Raw genomic sequence first — 18,923 nt, forward strand, 5'->3', positions numbered from 1 at the left:
CAAACGAATTGTAGACGGTGTACAACATCTTAGTTTCAGGAGTTATTACAGAGAAAATAAACACCAAATTATTTGATATAAATTTGAAATTAAGTATGCATGGTGTCCATTTTAAATACACTATCTTCTGTTTCAGTGTGAACACTATATCCTTGAGAACTGCTCAGTATTGTGGACAGTATGGCTTGGATCAACTTATAAAAATGACATGAGAGTGTGTGTGTGTTTCTTATAAAAGAGGAAACATGCACCCATCAATCATTGGACAAATTTAATTCAAAGAAACTTTTATACAATTTTTTAGCATGTTAATTTAATAAATATGGTTTACTTTTATTTGTGCAATGATTTTCAATACTTATGATCCAACAGACTACAAGCGAATCCACATTATAACATTACAGTATATGATATTAACTTCAATAAACCCTGCACTATTAAAAGTAAAATGAATATTTACATTGGTAAGAACTATAAAAATTACACACTTTCCTTGTGAGTGGCTCAGACATCTGTCTATGAGAAGGCCATGAGGTTTCTCAAAAATATTTTAGGAAAACAAAAACAAAAAAAAAAAAAAGAAAAGAAAAAAGATTGGGACAGAGAAAGCTAATCTTAGCAGCTTTGTAACCGTTCAAATATGCTCTTACTTTCCACCGTGCTGCCCTGCGGACTCTGACCATTCTGAAGAAACTAGAGTAAGAAAATGTCAGCAGTCAACTCAAAGCCTCTCACAGTTCTACAGGAAGTCAATCTACACAGAGTTGCAGAGAGGTTCCCTGATGAGGTCTGCTGCCCACTGCACGTAAGGCGTTTTTGATTCTCTTGGTTTGCTGCAGAAATATGCTCCAATTTGAGTGGGCTCCGACCGATTTCTTCTAATCAGATTCAAGTACCGATGAACCTGAAGAAAACAAGGGGATCAATCATAGTTGTTAAATAGTTGAAGATTCCTATACATGCGTACAACCAAGAAAGTTACAGTTTCAACATAAGGAATTCATTATCACTTTTGCTTGTGCAATTCTCAGTATTACCAGACCAGCTGCAGAAGGAAATTGATCACAGCATAAGCATTCAGAATTTTACTTGTCTTAAGTAAGTATTTCCTATCTTCTAGATAAGTTATAGGTTTTTGGCTTTTGTTTAAGAAAGAAGTTGCAGAGACTTGACCCTCACTTGATATAGCTGTTCCTTCACAGTGACCCATTGGTTGCCTTTATTGATGTCTTTCCATTTGTTTGTTCTGACATCCCATGATACTGCAATTACGATGGGGCCAGTTTTAAAAACTCTTGCTGGTGTAGTAAAATGTTTATGGGAAACTTCAACAGCTGACGTTTGAAAAACAAAAATAAGGCTGATTAAATGTCCACAGGAATGGATTCAAATGAATGAAACTTAGTGTGTATGACGCTCTGGATGCATTAGTAATTGAGTTCTGTCACTGCAGTGTTCGTGCAACTTACCCATACATGTGCAAGTGGTTTCTATCCATCCAATATGACCTGAATCTCAGATAGTCTGGAGCAGCTGGGCGTGCCCATTCTCTGTGCCCTTTGGTACAACTCAGAATCCCCAAAGTAACGGGCACGGTACAGTAAGCCTTCCTCTGAAAACACAAAAGGAGAGTATGAGAGCAGGCATTGGTGCATTGCTTTTCAAAAATGAACTAAGATTACAACCAACCAAGAAAAGAAAGCTGCTGCAGTCCAGGTGCCACACAATTGTGGTACTTAACTGATTTTGTTTTGTTAATGTGAGTTTTAAATCCTGACAATTGTTAAAAAAAACCAAACTACTGGTAGTCAGACAAATCAAATAACTGAAATATGTCAATTTGAATTTTGATGTGTATTTTATCTGTAATTTTAAAGACCAAATGATTAAGTGGTTAATAATAAAAATATCTGTAAGATTAATTGACAATTAAAATAACTGCTATGTGCAGTGGACATGTGGTAAGGATGCCTCCAGGATGCCTCTCTAGGGAGGAGCAGGTTCAACTGCTGTAGGAGGCGGCCACGGGGCAGACCGAGGACTAGGTGCAGAGATTATATCTCCAGCCTGGCCTGGGAACGCCTCGGGATCCCCCAGTCAGAGATGGCCAATGTCACCGGGGAAAGGGAAGTCTGGAGCTCACTGGTGATCTGCTGCCCCTGCGACCCAATCTCAGACAAGCAGTCGAAGATGGATGGATGGATGGCTATGTGCAGCACTACTGTAAACTCACTCTGCTGCTTCTCCTTCCAACAGTTGTTTCTAAGATTGGAGATGTAGTCCTCTTCTACACTTCTCTCAACATTCTTCAGGTTATTTCCCGAATGTTCCTCATTGAAGCGGTCTCCCACGTAGAAAGGCACCTTCAGGTGGGATGTATGCCTTTTGTGAATATGTCCAGCTGATCTGATGCACAGAGGAGATGTGACAACACAGAGTGAGACAGAAATCGAGACATTTTCACACAAGCCCAGTGAGATCTCTGCGTGTCTGAACCACTTACGGGTGGTAGCTAAGGCTGTAGGGAGGCTGGGTGACCATCATCTGACTGAGGGCAGAGACAATGATGAGGATTAAGATGGGCATCAGCTGGACAAACAGAGCCAGACCTCCCTGTTCAGAGAGAAAAACAACATTTGATTAACAGTTTATTACAGACAACACAATCCATCAGCTGCTACAAAATCCAAGCGTATTAGTACTGAAATATTACAGACAGGACTTACATCTCTCTGCTGTTCTCGTCTTTCTTGCCTATTATGATGCGCAAAGTGCATTCTTCCGTTCCTGTAAACATGTACGTTGCCTAAAGCGAATTTGAAGAAATAGAAATTAAAAAAAGACATAATATGGCACTCAGCAGTGATGCAACTCAAAACCACGTGAAATCAAGGCCTAGGAGAATGCAGGTTTTTAGTCAAATCAGTTACTAAACACAGGTTAAAAATCATCCACTACATAGGAGGAACATTTACAGCTTTCAATACACATTCTGCTTTTACCTAGAATCATGCTGAGTAGAGGGGATTTATTACATTATACAGCCGGTGACATTGATGTAGTCACGTGTAGACAAGAGAAATAACTGGAGTCTGTGTTTTCATTCCAATGATATACAGAGGCAAACAGAACAAACAACCAGCCGCATTCATTCCACTGTGTATCTGATAAAATCAATCTTGTCATATGCTTGTAAGATGTTAATGATAAGATAACGACTCTGCCACCATGCACTTTGCCTTACTTGGCACGGGCAAAACACTGTGGTTTTTTTTTGTTTTGTTAGTGGAAGTGGAAAAGACAAGGCGTGGCTAGAAAAAACTGAATATGCACGAGGCTGAACATCCAGTCGGACAACTTTTTCTTGCTTTCCATGAAAATGATCGCTGATAAGATGACAAAACACAAAAACTAAGAGTGAAGGAGAAACAAGCTCTGGTTGCTTTGTGTGGCTTGCTCTGATACTGAATGGTTTACTCAGCCATGCAAATATGTTCCTCCCCAACATTATAATAAAACTACTTTTGCCTTAATGACACAGCACAACATCGCAGCTGAGACCACATTCAACCGGCCTCTGCTTACTTGATGGGAAACCTCCACCGAAGAACATGTTGAAGAGGTCCTCCGGTGAGATGTCTGCTTCGAAATCACGATGGTGTCTGTGTCTGGTTGGGTGTGACCTTTCCTCTCCATACTGGTCATACTGCCTTCGTTTCTCAGCATTACTCAGAACAGCATAGGCATTACCGATAGCTGAAAGTCACAAACACACACACATGAAAAACATGTGTGCTTTGCAAACCTACATTTGAATATTTTACATAAATAAGCAATTGAGAGAACTTGTATATTACCTTTGAATGCCTCTGTGGCTCCAGGGGCATGATTTTTGTCTGGGTGAAATTTCAGGGCCAGTTTTCTGTAGGCCTTTTTAAGATCCTCCTCAGAGGCGTTTTTTTCAACTCCCAGAATTTGGTAGTAGTCTTTACAGCTCTTAATCCTGCAGACACACAAACCAGAGATGGTTAATAGATTGCGGAAAAAAGGAAACCCATGAAAACACTGGACGGGAACCAAAATATGCACCTTTATTGGAAAGTGAAGTGATGAAACAAACACAGACCAACCCCACTATAAATGTTCTGCACTTTTATCTTATTTCTGACAATGCTATTTTCTCTCTATAAATACCAGACAACTGCAGTCTTAGAGCGAATGAACAGACACCAATGTTCAGATATTAAAGACTGAATTTAACATGCTTGTTTTACTTGTGAGGGTATTTGCACAACCACATGTCACAGGTGCAGTCTTTGTGTGATGTAAAACATTACAATAGTTTTATGAAAATGAACATCCCACGCACTGCTCTTGCTCAGTATAACTGTTTAAAAATACTTAAGACAAAGGTCAAGAGAGACTGAAATGTTAGGTTGATCAATGAAATTGTGAGGCTGAGCAAGATCAGTGGGCGGATTATGCATCTTTACAAGAATATGCATGCTTTTAAATTCTTTCTACTAAAATTATAGGCATTATGTTCCACCATTTAATGCCTGAAACATCACAGCGGATTATTCTTTTCACATACAAATGATGTCTTTTCTGCTTTAATTTTGCAGAAGTAAAATTAAGTTATCTGACTCTTTCAGCTGAGTGCCATGAGCTTCTATGATCAAAACAGATGGCGATTAATTTTTCTGTAGTTGGCCTACAGTATGTGAGTAATGGACTACTCCACTAACACCACAAAACATATCTACATGTGCACTGACTTTCTGACAGCATCCAGCTGCTCTGTGGTGTAGGGTTTGGCTGAGTCTGTGGCTCCCTGTGCGGGACCCTCAGTCTGCTCCCCGTGGCTGCGGTGCCTCATGGTGGGCCCTTCTCCATTCACGGGATTGCCATTCTCCTCTGGAGGCTTTCCGTTCTGTGTTAATGACTCCAGTAAGTCTGTAAAGAGAGAGATACCATGTTATTTTGCTCCATATTTATAATACAAAGAACCATACTAGACCATGGCGGATGATTCAATTCCTGATCACCAACCTTAAAGCCATTTACAAACAATGTAGTGAGTGATTACACATAAATACCTGGGTTCGAAACAGGGATATCTTAATAATCTATTGGACACAAATCTCTACAGAGCATGTGCCCTATGTAACAGCTAGTGTGGCCTTCTGTTCAAGCTGATATAATTAGACTCAAGGAGAATGTGTAGCCACAACCCAGATCTTCAAGAACTGATGCAGCTTCCTCCATAGATACTAAACCCAAATAATGGTGTGAGACAGCTGTCTTCAATACCCTAACCTTTGTCTGTTACACTAACAGTGTAATCTTACTTCCCGGTAGACCCACGAGTAGACATACAATTAAATTCAAACATTAAGGCTGATTTTCTAAAATCTGCATTGAGTGATACAATCTTTAACAATATAGCCCAAACAAAATAATCTAGATAACTTTAAACCTCACGATACCACGGGGCGGCTTTACGGTTTGTCATGTAGGCCTTCAATGCTGGGTATAACGTTACACCACTGTAAGGCAGGTAATGTAAACAACACATCCGTGGCCATATTATGCGAGGATGTCTACCGTGTTCATATTTAGTCCATTAAGCCACTAGCACAGTGAGCTAACGGTTAGCCTAGCAACAGCTTAACAACGAAGTGTATGTAAGAGTCAACTGCGGATAAATAAGCACCAGTTTAAGACAATATGTGACCAAATACAACCGAGAGATTGCGACTACGGGGCGGAAAAGACTACAAGTACCAGTGTAAGCCAGCTGGTGTAACATTAACACGGTTATGCTAACGTTAGCTGATCTGGTTACACTGCCGTGGCCCAGTGGTTAAGACATAAAGAAAACACCGACGAAACAGCAGTTTACTCGACGTACTTTTGGCTCGATCTGTCGGAAACAAGCGCTGTGCCTTCTCCAGAAACTTCCTAGCTTTGTCTGCCTGGTCGTTGCTGATCGCGTTTAGGGCTATTTTAATGCACCGCTCCGCTTCGTCCTTGTTTGAGTCCATCGCGATACGGCGGAAATGTTTACTTGCCCTGGGACGCACGGAGATGACGTCAGGAAAGCGTTCGACTCGTGAATTATACGTTTTGACGGTCGAATCCGAATCGAAACTTTACAGACTAGCACGTTTATAAAACCTTTACAGTCAGTGAGGTTCAATCATAACCCATATACCGGTAGCTACCATTTCAACAGTGTGGATGGCTTTGGCAGCTACAAGCAGCAGGTCCGTCCTATTTGTTAAACGCAAGATTTTAAATTCTTTTAGGTTGTTTTCAATCGACTACACTTATGTAGCTGGTCCTGGTCAAGGTAAACCACCATCCAAGAAACGGGGGAAGAAAAATCACAAGAAAGCTCCCTGGACTGATGATCTGCCTTGGGAAGACAGGCTGGCTGATGCAGTAACCCCTCTGTGGAGGCTGAGATATGATGAGCAACTCGAGCTCAAGCAAAAACAACAGGAAAGGATACTGTCCCAGCTCTGTGGGTATCTTGCAGGTGACAACCAATCACAGTCCTCATCACCGGTGAGAGGTAAACCCAGCTTCCCTGTCCTGCCTATTCTACCATCACCTGTTAGAGATGGCTATCGAAACAAGTCTACATTTTCTGTGAACAGAGGAGTGGATGGGAATACAAAGACGGTTGGATTTTACGTAGGCACTGGCAAGGCAGGCAACATTGTCTGCGTCAATGGTGACCACCTGCTCAACATGCCGGAGAAGCACAAACAGGTTGCCAGATGCTACCAGGACTTCATCCGCCTCTCTCCCCTTGAGCCCTGCCTGCTTTTCCACACGGGGGGTCACTGGAGAGAGGTCACAGTGAGGACCAACAGAGAGGGCCGCACCATGGCCATAGTGTACTTTCATCCACAGACATTTACCCCAGACGAAGTGGCTGCCCACAAAGCTGAGCTGGTGGATTACTTCACGCGGGGTCCAGGATCTGTCTGTCAGCTGGATTCACTGCTCTTCCAGGAGAGCAGCATGACTCGCTGCAGTCATGAAGAATCCCCCTACCAGCTCCTGCATGGTCAGCCACATATAGAAGAAGAGGTAATAGGGGCACAATTACAAAGAATCCCTGAAGGACCTCACATAGCACAGACATTTGGCATTGCAGTTCAACAGATGATTGAAAAATAATTTCTTCCTCACCAGACACAGGCCACATCTTTTAAATCTGATATCAACAGACAGGAATATCAGTCAGTTAATAATTTAGAGCAGCAGTGCTGACCTGTCCCAATAATTATTATCCATATAAATGGTAAATTTATGATACAGTGGACAGTGAAAAACACAAAGTGCATAATAACACATAAGACTTTTTATTGATCCCACGTGTGGTAAAATCACTTGTAACAGTAGCAAAGAGTACAAGATGCGTAAAGAGTAAGGACTAAGAATATAAAGAATTTACTATGTACAAAAATATATAAAAAACAAAGATATAATAATAAAAATAAATTTTATTTATAAGCGCTTTTACAAATGTTAAAGACACTTTACACTTTAAAAATCATAAAATAGAGCAATTCAAATTGTAATTCAGTTAAAACAGCAGAGACAGTATAAAACACAAAAATTATATATTAATAAAAGCTAATTTAAAAAGGTGTGTTTTGAGCATGGTCTTGAATGTTGGGAGGTGTGTGCAGATACGGATGGGTTTGGGGAGTGATGAGTGGTCAGGATTAACTGGCCTGAAGTGTTTCGGCTCACTGGGATGTGTAGTCTTGGGAACTGGAACCACACAAGATGTTTTCCACAGGAGCTGAACTCTCTCCAGACTGAGGCTCAAGTTGATACTGCATTGTATGCCTAATGCCTATATTGTGTTTTTTTTCCAGTTTCCTGTCCCTAAGTTATTTTGTGATTTACAGGTGCTGGGCTTCAAGTTCCGAATCTCTGCCGATGCCTTTTTCCAGGTGAACCAGGCCGCTGCTGAGGTGCTGTATGGCAAAGTGAGAGACCTGTGTGTCCCAAACACTGAGGAAGGTGTATGCCAAGAAAAAGATGGTGGTACTCTTCTAGATGTTTGCTGTGGGACCGGTGCTATGGGCATTACCATATCCCCCAGAGTGGACAGAATTATTGGTATAGAGCTCATAGAGCAGGCCGTGGAAGATGCAAGACACAATGCAGCTCTCAATAATGTACTGAACTGCGAGTTTATCCCTGGGAAGGCAGAGGTGGTGCTTCCAGGCCTCATGCCTCAACTGAGCTCTGTAGCTGGAGGAGGCCTTACAGCTGTGGTAAACCCTGCTAGGGCTGGCCTGCACTACAGAGTGGTGCGAGCTTTGCGAAATGAACCCTCTATCCGCCGGCTGGTCTATGTTTCCTGTAAACCGGATGGAGAGGCTATGAGGAACTTCAGGGAGCTTTGTTGTGCACCTGACCTGCGGAAGAAACTCAGAGGAGAGGCCTTCTCTCCAACTCTGGCTGTACCTGTTGACATGTTCCCACATACCCCTCACTGTGAACTGGTGCTACTTTTTGAGAGGTAGCAAAAGTTTGTGTTAAGAGGTGTGCTTTGACCCCTCGCCAGCTATGCTTATTGCTGTGTAGAGCTAACATGGTGTTAAATAATGATGTACATATGCCAAATGATAATGGAAGTAATCGTAACTACACAAATTGTACACCCCCACACTTATGTTTTCACTTGCTGTCTGTGCTGCAACAAATAAACCACTCCAACAATTTTATGAAATTATGTTTGATGGTCATATAATTGTGCACACTTCTTATTCCCCTGCTTCTTTGCCTTCCCTGCAGTAGCTGTAGTTGTACAGAAGGTGGTGCAATTACAAATTCTTTGGCTACTTTGAGGAACATGTGCCTAAAACAGCTGTTGCACAACAAGGTCATCCAGTTCACTAAAGGTTATAATAATGTGTGTACAGTATGAGTGGTCCAATTTTTTTCCCCAAGAGGTTACCTCAGTTTGTATGTGGGAGTCATACAGTATTGTGACATCGCTCAGAGATCGAATGTTCTTTTATCTCCTGAGTGAAGTAATGGGATGATGATATGTACAAGGTCCTCCAGACTGCAATGAAACAGGGAAATGAACTTTTTTTACCCACACAACAACTGCCAACAGCTGTGTCGGGGTTGATATCAGTCAGCCGTACATTTCTGTGGTACGATGTGCTGCAGAAAGCAAAGATGAACTCCCCCAAAAAATTCAAATCATAACTGCAAACTGTAACACATACTCCCACTTCTTGCAGCTGCTAATGTCTTCTAATGGAAAATCTCACCACAGTTGGGATATTTTGGCAGTTTACAGTTCACAACCACAGCCGATTTTACTTGTTTTTAAATAAGTGAAAACAGGAGCTTGCAGAATTACAAAACTCCACGGTAGCCAGCCACATATTATGTTTTTCAGATGACAGCTGCGAGTCAATGTAAAGGGCCCAGTCACACTATATGCAAATGTTTTGTCAAGGCTGTGACTGTCTGCCATTGCCGCATGACATCACGGTGTCATGTGAGCTGACCTCTTGTGTTTGCCACCTTCTGCAACGTTTCATCAGATTAAAGAGTCGCATAAAGATCTGACTTTCTGATGGTGGGGGAAGAAGAGGGAGGGCGGTAGGCTAAACATCAGTTAAAGCAAACAGCCAATGGGACATCCAGAGACGGTGGCATCAACTTCCCCCCCATCGGAAAAAAAAACTGCTTTATAACCACCTCCGAAGAGGCCGTAAGAGGATATTCCAGCAACCGTGTATCAACGCACTGCCGCTCTTTTCTTTTCGTTTTCATTTTTTTCATCTGCACCCGGATCCCCCGCAGCGGTGGTAGCTTCCTCTGTAAGGAAACGCGGCAGGAGAGCGCACGGTCGGTGAGTAGGCTCCACTATTGTAAGCAGCTGTTTCAATCAAAAGAAACTGAATGGACATTTTTTTTTAACAGAGAGACGCCGAGTGTCGTTTATATTATGGGGGGTATAAAGTACTACCCCGCTGCTCGGTACATGAAAACTATGCCCCTCCTCTGCTACACAGCGGTTTTACATCGTGTCGTCGCTGCGTATTACTGTACAGCTGCTGTGAGGGAGCTAGCTGTGCTACATGCTACATGCATCACTGTTGTTGTACCTGTGGATGCTAACACGGCCGGAGGAACCGTTTATTGGGCCCTGGCGCGATAAATCAGCCGGGCACCTGCTGCTGCTGCATACATGACAGCTAAATTATTTTCCCTAACAAGCCATAAGATAACTGACAGTCAACTCTGTGTTTTTTTTCTTGCCCCCTCCTCCACCCTTAAAAAAAATGACCAGCAGTTTCCTGGTTTCCACAGTTTTATGATGCTCATGCAATGACTTCAGGTTTTTGACTGTTGCTAGGACAACAACCAGATTCAGACTTCGTTTTGGTGCCAAGGACGAGAAAGAACAATAATTGAGAAGATAAAGGTACAAAAATACAACTTAACATCAACAAATACTAAATAGAGAATAAATTATTGAAAAAATGTGTACAATATACACATTTAATCATAAAAAATAATGTTTTATGTAAATAGGAATCAGGAGGACATTTTACGTCCTAATTCAACAATATTGTGAATTATTGGCAATTGGGCCTATTATTTTTTAGTATTTTATTAATTGCCTGTGAGTATGATAGAAATAAAATATTTTTATACCAAATTGGCTTGTTTTAAACTAAATGTTATGATATTAGTGTTAATGTTGACATTGTTTTATAATCTGTAAAATGTAAAATAAAGAACGAGTCGCATGTTGTACCTCAGTAGTGCAAATTTGCAGTTGATCACATGATACAGAGTGAACCTGGGGTATTTGGGGCCGCAGGGGGTCTGGGGGGCTTTGGGAATCATCCCTTTAGCCCTGTTGGTAATCCCACCTTGACCACTGAGAATAAGCACATCATGCCATTACAACAAGCGCTGGTGGTGATATGTGATGTCAAACAAGTAACATCCTCTTTTAGACCCACCCTGCAACAGCACGTCACGATCATAAGACATTGAGAATTTGTATAATGAGGCATTTTGTGTCTGTCTCCTTCTTTGCGCTGTTTAGAAACGCCTATAAGCCTGTGGCATTATCAGCCAGCACGGTGTGCCTTAGTTGAATAACGCTGGCATGTTTTTTTATTTTTTATTTTAACCACTATTTCCATCACGGCGCTGCAGCAGCTGTGGAGTTAAACCGCGAGCTGCTACATGTACGCAGCCAGCCGCCGTACCTCTCTCTCCCTCTCTCTCTCTCTCTCCCTCCCTCTTTCTCTCTCTCTCCCTCTCTCTTTCTCTGCATCCCGCTGTGCGCATTCAACTGAGCAACTTCTCCTCTTTTTTCCCCCTCCTGCTGCGCACTGCTGTTGACAGAAACCCCCCTTCACAGCAAAAATGACCGAGACGGAAACCAGGACTGTCTGCGCCGGCAAACATCAGAATGGCGATGCCCAGGCGACGGAGACATCGACGGTGGAGGATGTTTTTGACGACACCTATAGGGAGAAGGAAGGTCCCAAACCGCCGAGGACGCTGGTGTGGAGAAATATCATACTTATGGTCCTCCTACATACCGGTGCGCTTTATGGACTGATTGTCATTCCCTCCGCATCGATGTCAACTCTTGCATGGAGTAAGTATTTGGTAAACACTGGGGGCAGGCTGGGCTCTGCAGCTCTGCAAATGCCACAGTAGGAGAACAGAATGTGCTGATGTTGTGTGATCGTTGCTAACTACTGTACAGTGCAGCCTGAGGGGTCCTGCCAGTGGGAATAATAGAGAATGAGTCACTGAGGTTTTGTAATTTCCTCTCACACATCCATGCTTGTATAAGTATCCACATCTATTTAGTCCAGATTTTATGAGCTCAAACCTGTAGCTGATTGTGAACTGTTTGGACTTGTTGGACTCTCCCAGATCATAAGTCTTTAATTTGCAGTGGTAGGAGCCATAATGTTTGCTGAATAATTAAAATGTGTGGCCTATATGTATCTGTATTTAGATACAGACTATTATGGCATGACTCGAATTCCTAAACAGTCTCAACTTTGTTTCCACGCTGGCACTGCATAATTTTCCCCTCTCTTTGCAATGCTGAGCTGCATATTATTTCACTGGGGAAGACAAAGCACAATCACCGTACCCATAGACATCCCATTGTGAGCTGTGTGGCACCACAACAGAATGCTCTTTGCCAGTCCGAAGCCCCCGGTTCTCAAATCCCGGGTAGTCTTGTCTGGGCTTCACATAGAAACACATTCAGCAGTTTTAGAACAACAAAATTGTGAGGGCAGACCTGCACGCTCCCACACCGTCCCATCTCCCAACATAGATGACTTTTTCTCTGAACAAAGAGGCCTGGGTGTAATGGAAAGAACATGGTGTCCCAGTGACTCTGCTCTCAGGGGTGTAAAATTAATCTAAGTGTAGGTGTGATGGTTTCCCCTAAGATACCTGTCCTCTTCACCTCTCCTCCTTCCAGCTGCAGTGTGCTACCTCATCAGTGCCCTCGGTGTGACTGCTGGTGCACACAGATTATGGAGCCACAGATCCTATAAGGCTTCTTTTCCCCTGAAAGTCTTCCTCGCTCTCGCCAACTCAATGGCCTTTCAGGTAATACAGAAAAAAAAATTAATATTCCATATGCTTTGCCTTGCAGATTGATATATGTGTAGATCTTTTGCTATTTTTTACATTCATTAGACAAGAAAAACCTACAGTTTTACAACTCACAAACATGGCAGGAAGCTGTTTTAATGTTTAATACTCATTACATTTGCCATCAAACAAGTGTATGATTTCAGTAAAATTGTGTAATCTGTGTGATGTGCATCTATTGTTTTGTTGCCACATGATGGCTGACCTTAATCTGATGATCTCAAACTTTCACCCATATGGGTAATCCTCTCCTTCTCTGCCTGTCCCCCGTGCGTGCAGAATGACATATACGAGTGGGCGAGGGACCACCGCGTCCACCACAAGTACTCAGAGACAGACGCAGACCCCCACAACGCTACGCGGGGCTTCTTCTTCGCCCACATCGGTTGGCTGCTTGTTCGCAAACACCCAGACGTCATCGAGAAGGGACGGAAGCTGGAGCTGACGGACCTGAAGGCGGATGAAGTTGTTATGTTTCAAAGACGGTGAGAAAAATATCAACCAGAGATGTGCACAAAACAGAAACCACCAGAGTCCACATGTCATCAGCTGATGTAATTGCTGAGGTGTACTGGATTCACAGCGCCTGGCTGGTACTACATTATTGTTTCACAGTGGTAGATATATCTGTTACAAATATCTGCCAGAATTTTTTATTTTTTGTGTGGATACACATTTTAATGTTAAAACTAGTACACAATGCTAGCATCCATCCATCCATTTCTTCAAAATACACATCTTTGCTACCCAAAGCATGTTTATAATTGTCACAGTATCTCCTCCATCAGCGCTGAGTGCTGCCACTGTTAATGCAGACTGCATACATGTAAACCTGTTGACAGGGTTTGTGAGTGGCGCTCTGTCTCAACATTAAAAACCACTTCCTGACTGGCACACTGTACCACAGGATGTGGTAGTCTGGGTCACGGTGACCATGACAACACTCGGTGACAAATCTACTGATAAGGCATGTTTTCACTCAGGGACTGAGTCACAGCGTATCCATGCAGTATTCACCAACTGGTCATTTGTCAACATTTCTACCCTTCTGGAAACAGTCCCAGATTTTCATTTGTGCTCTCACGCGAGGGGGCTTATCACTGGCACAGAGCGAGCCAATCAGAAGGCCCCGTCAATTGTATACCGTGAACTCATGTTCGAATTGTCAGATGACAACCACTCTCAGTTCACCTGACTCTTGTGAACATAATATCTCAGGCGGACCTGGAGGAAACTGCTTTAAACGTCACGCAGTGTTCACTTTGACGCAAAGATGAACTGAGTACTGAGTTTAACTAAGTTTCTTGGTCAAAGGTCAGTGTGACCTCACAAAAAAAATCCAATCGGACAAAATGATAGTGATGACATTTTGTATCCAAAAGGTCAACTTCACTATGACATAGTTATGTTACGTCAAAAACAGGTCATTATTTAGCTTTTGTAACTTAGAATCACAAGGAGAGATTTTGACCATATTTCCTGCAACATGAGTGGTTGTTAAAAGAATAACAACCATGAGGCAGGAAATCTGGTTTGAGGCTGAGATTGAATAAAGTATGAATGGATGTTCTTTCATTTCAGGCACTACAAGCTCTCTGTGCTGATCCTTTGCTTCCTCGTGCCCACCTTGGTGCCCTGGTACTTCTGGGGCGAGTCCTTGGCTGTAGGATACTTCGTCCCTGGGCTCCTGAGATACGCCGTGGTGCTCAACGCCACCTGGCTGGTCAACAGCGCCGCACATATATGGGGCACCAGGCCTTATGACAAGACCATCAACCCCAGGGAAAACCCAATGGTTGCTTTCAGTGCCATAGGTAAGGACACAGCATGATGATTACTCGCTATTCATGTCCCGTTATATTCTGACTACATAAGCATTTTTGTGTAATTCAGTATCTTTGTGCGCCTGAGGGATGTTTCATTTATCTTTTCATCACTTGTTGAAGGCTTGTCTTGTCAAGTCAACCACGGTGGGGGCTCTCTCAAAGCTGATGTATCCTGGCACCAGTGGTGGGACTGTGTGCTAATCCTGATGTTTGTTTTGTCCTGGCTGTGACAGTTTTAGCTGTGGTCAGTGCTCAAGCTGTGCATTGAGCCATTTTTTGTTCAAGTTGGATGTTGATGTTATTTTGGTAAGTGGATTTGTTTCTGATGAGTCAAGACTTTATTTGTAGTGGCTGACACCATGGGGGTGTGATGCAGCAAATAGTACTGAGCATTGTTGGCTGCAAAACAGTGTGAAATTCACAAGCTTGACTAAAGATTGCATAAGAATCAACTGGGGGGAGGGGGAGGGGCAACTACTGGAAACAATTATGTTCCTGAGTCTGTTTCACCTTTTAAATTCTCATCCATTGTGTCATCACTCAGAGCATCTGTAGCGTACAAACAGTTCGTAAAATGGTCTAAGTAAAAACTGTAGCTGCTTGTTTTGGAAGCATTTTCCACTTGAATTTATACAGATACGTTTCTGATGAGTCATAAATCAGAGCCAAGAAGTTACAGTACATTGCTACATTCATAAACGCTGCACCAGAGTCTCAGAATTGGGCAGATGAACTAGGGATGAAAATTACATTCTAGCTAACTCTGGTGCACTTAATGAGCTGTGCATTGTCCCTGTCAATTAATAATAAATCAATAAATGCCCTCAAAAATGTATCCAGCAAGCTCTATCATCAGCATTAGCTGTGTGTGCTGCAGAAGTAGGAACTTGTTGATTGGATTGTTGGTTGCTGGCTGCAGTTCTTTGTGGGATTCAAGGTTTGTCATATCTCCGGAAGTTGTTAATGTCTTTTCATGACCCTCAATTTCCTTTTTTACACCGTATATTCTCATGGTTTGTGCTGTTTATTGAACTTTGGGTTAAAAAAAGAGGACTGTTTATTACCATGACAACTGTAGGACACCGTAATAATTATATGAGCTAATTTGCCAAATCTGATTTTGGTAGCTTGTAAATTACATCATGCGACAGTCAGCTTTTTAAGATTTTCAGAGCCAGAAATAAGTCTCCAGTTAACATCTGTCACATGCTGGCAGTGGCTGGTTTGTTGCTCCACCACAGCCCTCTCTCCTGTCTTCAAGTCACTGTAAATTCACCATATGATTGTTGTCGATCTTATCATGTCTGTCATCGTGTTGTACATACATATCTACTGCACACTCAAGTCAAACTTTTTAACATTCTGCAAAACACTCAAGTTGTATTTTCTGCTTTCAGGGGAAGGTTTCCACAACTACCATCACACATTCCCCTTCGACTACGCTACCAGTGAGTTTGGCTGGAGGTTCAATCTCACCACTGCCTTTATAGACCTCATGTGCTCCCTGGGTTTGGCCAAGGACTGCAAGAAGGTGTCGAAGGAGATGATAGTGGCCCGCATCCAGCGAACAGGGGACAGCAGCTTCAAAAGTGGCTGAGTCACACTAGCTACAAACTCTGCACGTGAAAACCGATGTGTCGAACCAAGACCGAACGTAGCAACAGGTATAGCAGCATTTCAGTGGTGGGGTGGTGATTACCATGCTTCTGATTATAAGTTAAACCTCTTCCTGAGATTAATACTGGCTTTAAAGAGTTATAGACCTTTCCATAAATCGTGTGGGTCTCTTATAAGTTTTGAAGTGTCCTCACTGACTATTAGCCACAGCCAGCCACTTGGCTACATGTGCAAGCACAGCTTTTTTTCACCATAATACCAAACAGGCACAAAGACAATGACAAAGGCAAATTGGGATTTAAGTCTCTTTTTGGCAGCAGTAGGACAGCCAAACAAGGTCTGCGTGAGTGGTGCGTAAAAGCAGTAATTACAGAATACTTTACTGTATCTCTTATTTATTAATGTGCTATTTATTAATAGTCTTTGGCACTTTGAAAAGCTTTATTGAAACCCTTAACAATGAGGTTTTTCTACAAGCAAGACTGAGGGCCTTCCGCTCTAACTTCTGTCAGTAGTGCTTTGTTTCATTCCACAGGGAGTGGAGTTTAATCTTGATCTTTGTTTGTCTGTTCTATGCTAAGGTTTTTCTCTATTTTTGGTAAGCTCGTAGTCTTACTAAACCAGATGCTGCTGTGTTCAAGGCCCATGTTAAAAGCCTCCGGACTGAAACACAGAATCAGATGTCTCACTCTTAATATGAAAAGAGAAATATTTGCATTTATTTTGTATTCATTTGAAATGAACTCTCCCTCTCCCTCAGATAAGGCCAACGAGGCATGTGTAGAAGGTGCAGTTACCTTTTTGTGCTGTGTGATATTATTGAAACATACGCCAGGACTCTTGCCCAAATGCCTTATGGGGATTGCACACCTGTTTAAAAAAAATAAATAAATAAAAGTGCAAGTCATGGAAATAAATTAGGGCTTAAATTTTCTGTCTAATCATGGTTGTTTGGTGTCTGTTTTTGGGGAAAACATGAAAAACTGTAATCCTTTATTTATAATGACAAAGAGGGACCATTCAACAAATTCTGAAAAAATCTATGATTTAAAAAATTTAACTTTGTGTAACCAAACAAATACTTTGCTCTGAAACAAGATCTAGACTTGTAATAATACCATTAATGATGCTGTTGTAATATGTCTCACTTTCTCTTTTACAGAGCAACAATTTTTTACAGTGTTAACTTCTTGAATATTGCCTTAAAAAATGGCACATTTTTTCAAAGAATGTTTTTGCCCACAGTATGTACCGTAAATAAACCAAATTTTCTACTTGTGACAAAGTATGTTTTGCTGTTTTTGTTGGAATTCTGTAATACTCCTTATTCGTATGCTGAATAAAAAAAAAAAAGTATGATCATACAAACTGTTATGTTCTTCATCGGTGGCTTTTAAGATCCTACAATAAAAACCACTACTGATGATGATGATAATAATAAATATTATTATTATTTCATATAAACTATGCTGTAAAGAAACCTGTGTTGACAAAAATACATTGCGATGTACAGTATATTCAGAAATTATATGACAACATCTGAGCTGTTTCCATTGTGTATTATTTTATACATGTTCCAATAGTGCTGCAGACTCAGATATCATTTAGATATTTACTATATTTGCTACATATTAGGGCTACATTTTCTACAACATGCATTGTGTATTGAGGCCTGATGAGCTGGTGCAACGGGGGTTAAGAATCTGGGGGTTATTATCTTCATCTTCCCTTTGACGTCAAGGAGCCATAGCCACCCCAGCATCTCTCATTCCTTTTCGGACATCTTGTACTTGTTAATTGACAGCCTCCTTGTCTACATGCCTATCCTGATTGTGATCTGCCTCTGCCCTTCATGCTTTGCTTACTTGTCTCACCTGCCCATCAAACAATGCCGTAGAATGGCTGTACTTGTGACACCACTGTACATATTTGAAATATCTTCGAATACACTAGAAGGCTTGCAGCTTCAAGTGTCCACTTCTGCAGACTGAAATCTTGAAACAGGATCTTGAATCATCTTGTTATCAGAGTGGTTGTATTTGTATGTCCTGATGGGAGCAGCAGGGTGGTCACACTGGTCCTCGGTCTGCAGACTTCTGCCCCCTCCCACAGTCCGAGCCTGATATTTTCGGAGGCGGGCGAGAATGACAGATAATCTCCTATAAAGAGACTTTAGTATTTGCTATCAATACATCTTTGAACCCTTATGCCAACTATGTGCACTGGCTCCCTCTGCTGGAGAAACACTTGATGGCAAACTAACCAACAAACAACAGCCAGTTAACACAGTGCATTGCCCTTTTGTTCTGTGTGAAAGTGGTAAATGTTTGTTCTGTTTGTTGCAGTTGGTGCTTTTTGGCAGAAAACCTGTGCAGACTGCTACAGAGCAGAGAGCAGCCACCAGTCTGAGTCCCGGTCCAAATGTACTGTAAGTGGTCCCACCAGTGCTGATCTCTGTGGCCCCCGACAGTGACATCAGCCCTCTGTCTATTGGCTGCTGACTGTCAGGCCATCCTCTTCACGCATGTAACACCTCAGTGTGGTCACGCTGCCGGGTCCAGCTCAGACACTTGACTGTGCTCACTCACACAGTTTTAGCTCTGGCTCTTGCAAAGTTGTGCAACAAGGGCTTGTTAACTTAGATTGTATTGATGCATCTGCTGCTGCTGCTGCTGCTGGGCAGTTGATCATAACATATGACACTGAAATTATTTAATACTAGTGTAGCCTAAATATTTTTCATTTTATTTCTTACATACACACCACACTTTGTCC

At 42.1% G+C, this 18,923-nt stretch overlaps 3 protein-coding genes across 5 annotated transcripts; 2 read left to right on the plus strand and 1 right to left on the minus strand.

The window, feature by feature from the left end:
• Window positions 1-256: 256 nt before the first annotated feature.
• On the minus strand, window positions 257-6,071 carry dnajb12a (DnaJ heat shock protein family (Hsp40) member B12a). The gene is made up of 9 exons (XM_085799963.1): window positions 5,915-6,071; window positions 4,779-4,956; window positions 3,858-4,003; window positions 3,586-3,756; window positions 2,727-2,806; window positions 2,504-2,613; window positions 2,234-2,406; window positions 1,470-1,612; window positions 257-904 (listed from the first exon to the last, which is right to left on the minus strand). The coding sequence occupies exons 1-8, from the start codon at window positions 6,045-6,047 to the stop codon at window positions 1,491-1,493; spliced, it is 1,113 nt and encodes a 370-aa protein (XP_085656089.1). The 5' UTR covers window positions 6,048-6,071; the 3' UTR covers window positions 257-904; window positions 1,470-1,490.
• Window positions 6,057-8,767, plus strand: trmt2b (tRNA methyltransferase 2B). 2 transcript variants are annotated; one of them, XM_085799965.1, is made up of 3 exons: window positions 6,445-6,580; window positions 6,666-7,104; window positions 7,935-8,696. In XM_085799965.1, the coding sequence occupies exons 2-3, from the start codon at window positions 6,760-6,762 to the stop codon at window positions 8,556-8,558; spliced, it is 969 nt and encodes a 322-aa protein (XP_085656091.1). In that variant the 5' UTR covers window positions 6,445-6,580; window positions 6,666-6,759; the 3' UTR covers window positions 8,559-8,696. The 2 variants fall into 2 exon arrangements, with proteins under 2 accessions (XP_085656090.1, XP_085656091.1); XM_085799964.1 differs by having other exon boundaries at window positions 6,057-7,104; window positions 7,935-8,767.
• A 1,009-nt stretch (window positions 8,768-9,776) lies between these two features.
• Window positions 9,777-17,433, plus strand: scdb (stearoyl-CoA desaturase b). Of its 2 annotated transcripts, XM_085799967.1 has the most exons (7): window positions 9,777-9,907; window positions 10,415-10,483; window positions 11,422-11,680; window positions 12,530-12,660; window positions 12,985-13,190; window positions 14,287-14,519; window positions 15,929-17,433. In XM_085799967.1, exons 3-7 carry the CDS (start codon window positions 11,443-11,445, stop codon window positions 16,126-16,128), a joined length of 1,008 nt encoding a protein of 335 aa, XP_085656093.1. In that variant the 5' UTR covers window positions 9,777-9,907; window positions 10,415-10,483; window positions 11,422-11,442; the 3' UTR covers window positions 16,129-17,433. The 2 variants fall into 2 exon arrangements, with proteins under 2 accessions (XP_085656093.1, XP_085656092.1); XM_085799966.1 differs by lacking the exon at window positions 10,415-10,483.
• The last annotated feature ends 1,490 nt before the right edge of the window (window positions 17,434-18,923 follow it).

This window comes from Trachurus japonicus, chromosome 15, assembly GCF_045865225.1.
Source record: "Trachurus japonicus isolate A0001 chromosome 15, Traja_1.0".
NCBI classification, from domain to species: Eukaryota; Metazoa; Chordata; class Actinopteri; order Carangiformes; family Carangidae; genus Trachurus; species Trachurus japonicus.

Bases quoted from the DNA above. Each gene is read 5' to 3' on its own strand.
- dnajb12a (XM_085799963.1), bottom strand. From the start codon at position 6,047: ATGGACTCAAACAAGGACGAAGCGGAGCGGTGCATTAAAATAGCCCTA. The intron at 4,957-5,914 runs GTACGTCGAGTA...CTCTCTTTACAG, and splicing joins TCCGACAGATCGAGCCAAAA to ACTTACTGGAGTCATTAACA. The intron at 1,613-2,233 runs GTGAGTTTACAG...TTGTGTTTTCAG, and splicing joins TTGGAAGGAGAAGCAGCAGA to AGGAAGGCTTACTGTACCGT.
- trmt2b (XM_085799964.1), top strand. From the start codon at position 6,244: ATGGCTTTGGCAGCTACAAGCAGCAGGTCCGTCCTATTTGTTAAACGC. The intron at 7,105-7,934 runs GTAATAGGGGCA...TGTGATTTACAG, and splicing joins AGCCACATATAGAAGAAGAG to GTGCTGGGCTTCAAGTTCCG.
- scdb (XM_085799967.1), top strand. From the start codon at position 11,443: ATGACCGAGACGGAAACCAGGACTGTCTGCGCCGGCAAACATCAGAAT. The intron at 11,681-12,529 runs GTAAGTATTTGG...TCCTCCTTCCAG, and splicing joins GATGTCAACTCTTGCATGGA to CTGCAGTGTGCTACCTCATC. The intron at 13,191-14,286 runs GTGAGAAAAATA...CTTTCATTTCAG, and splicing joins GTTGTTATGTTTCAAAGACG to GCACTACAAGCTCTCTGTGC.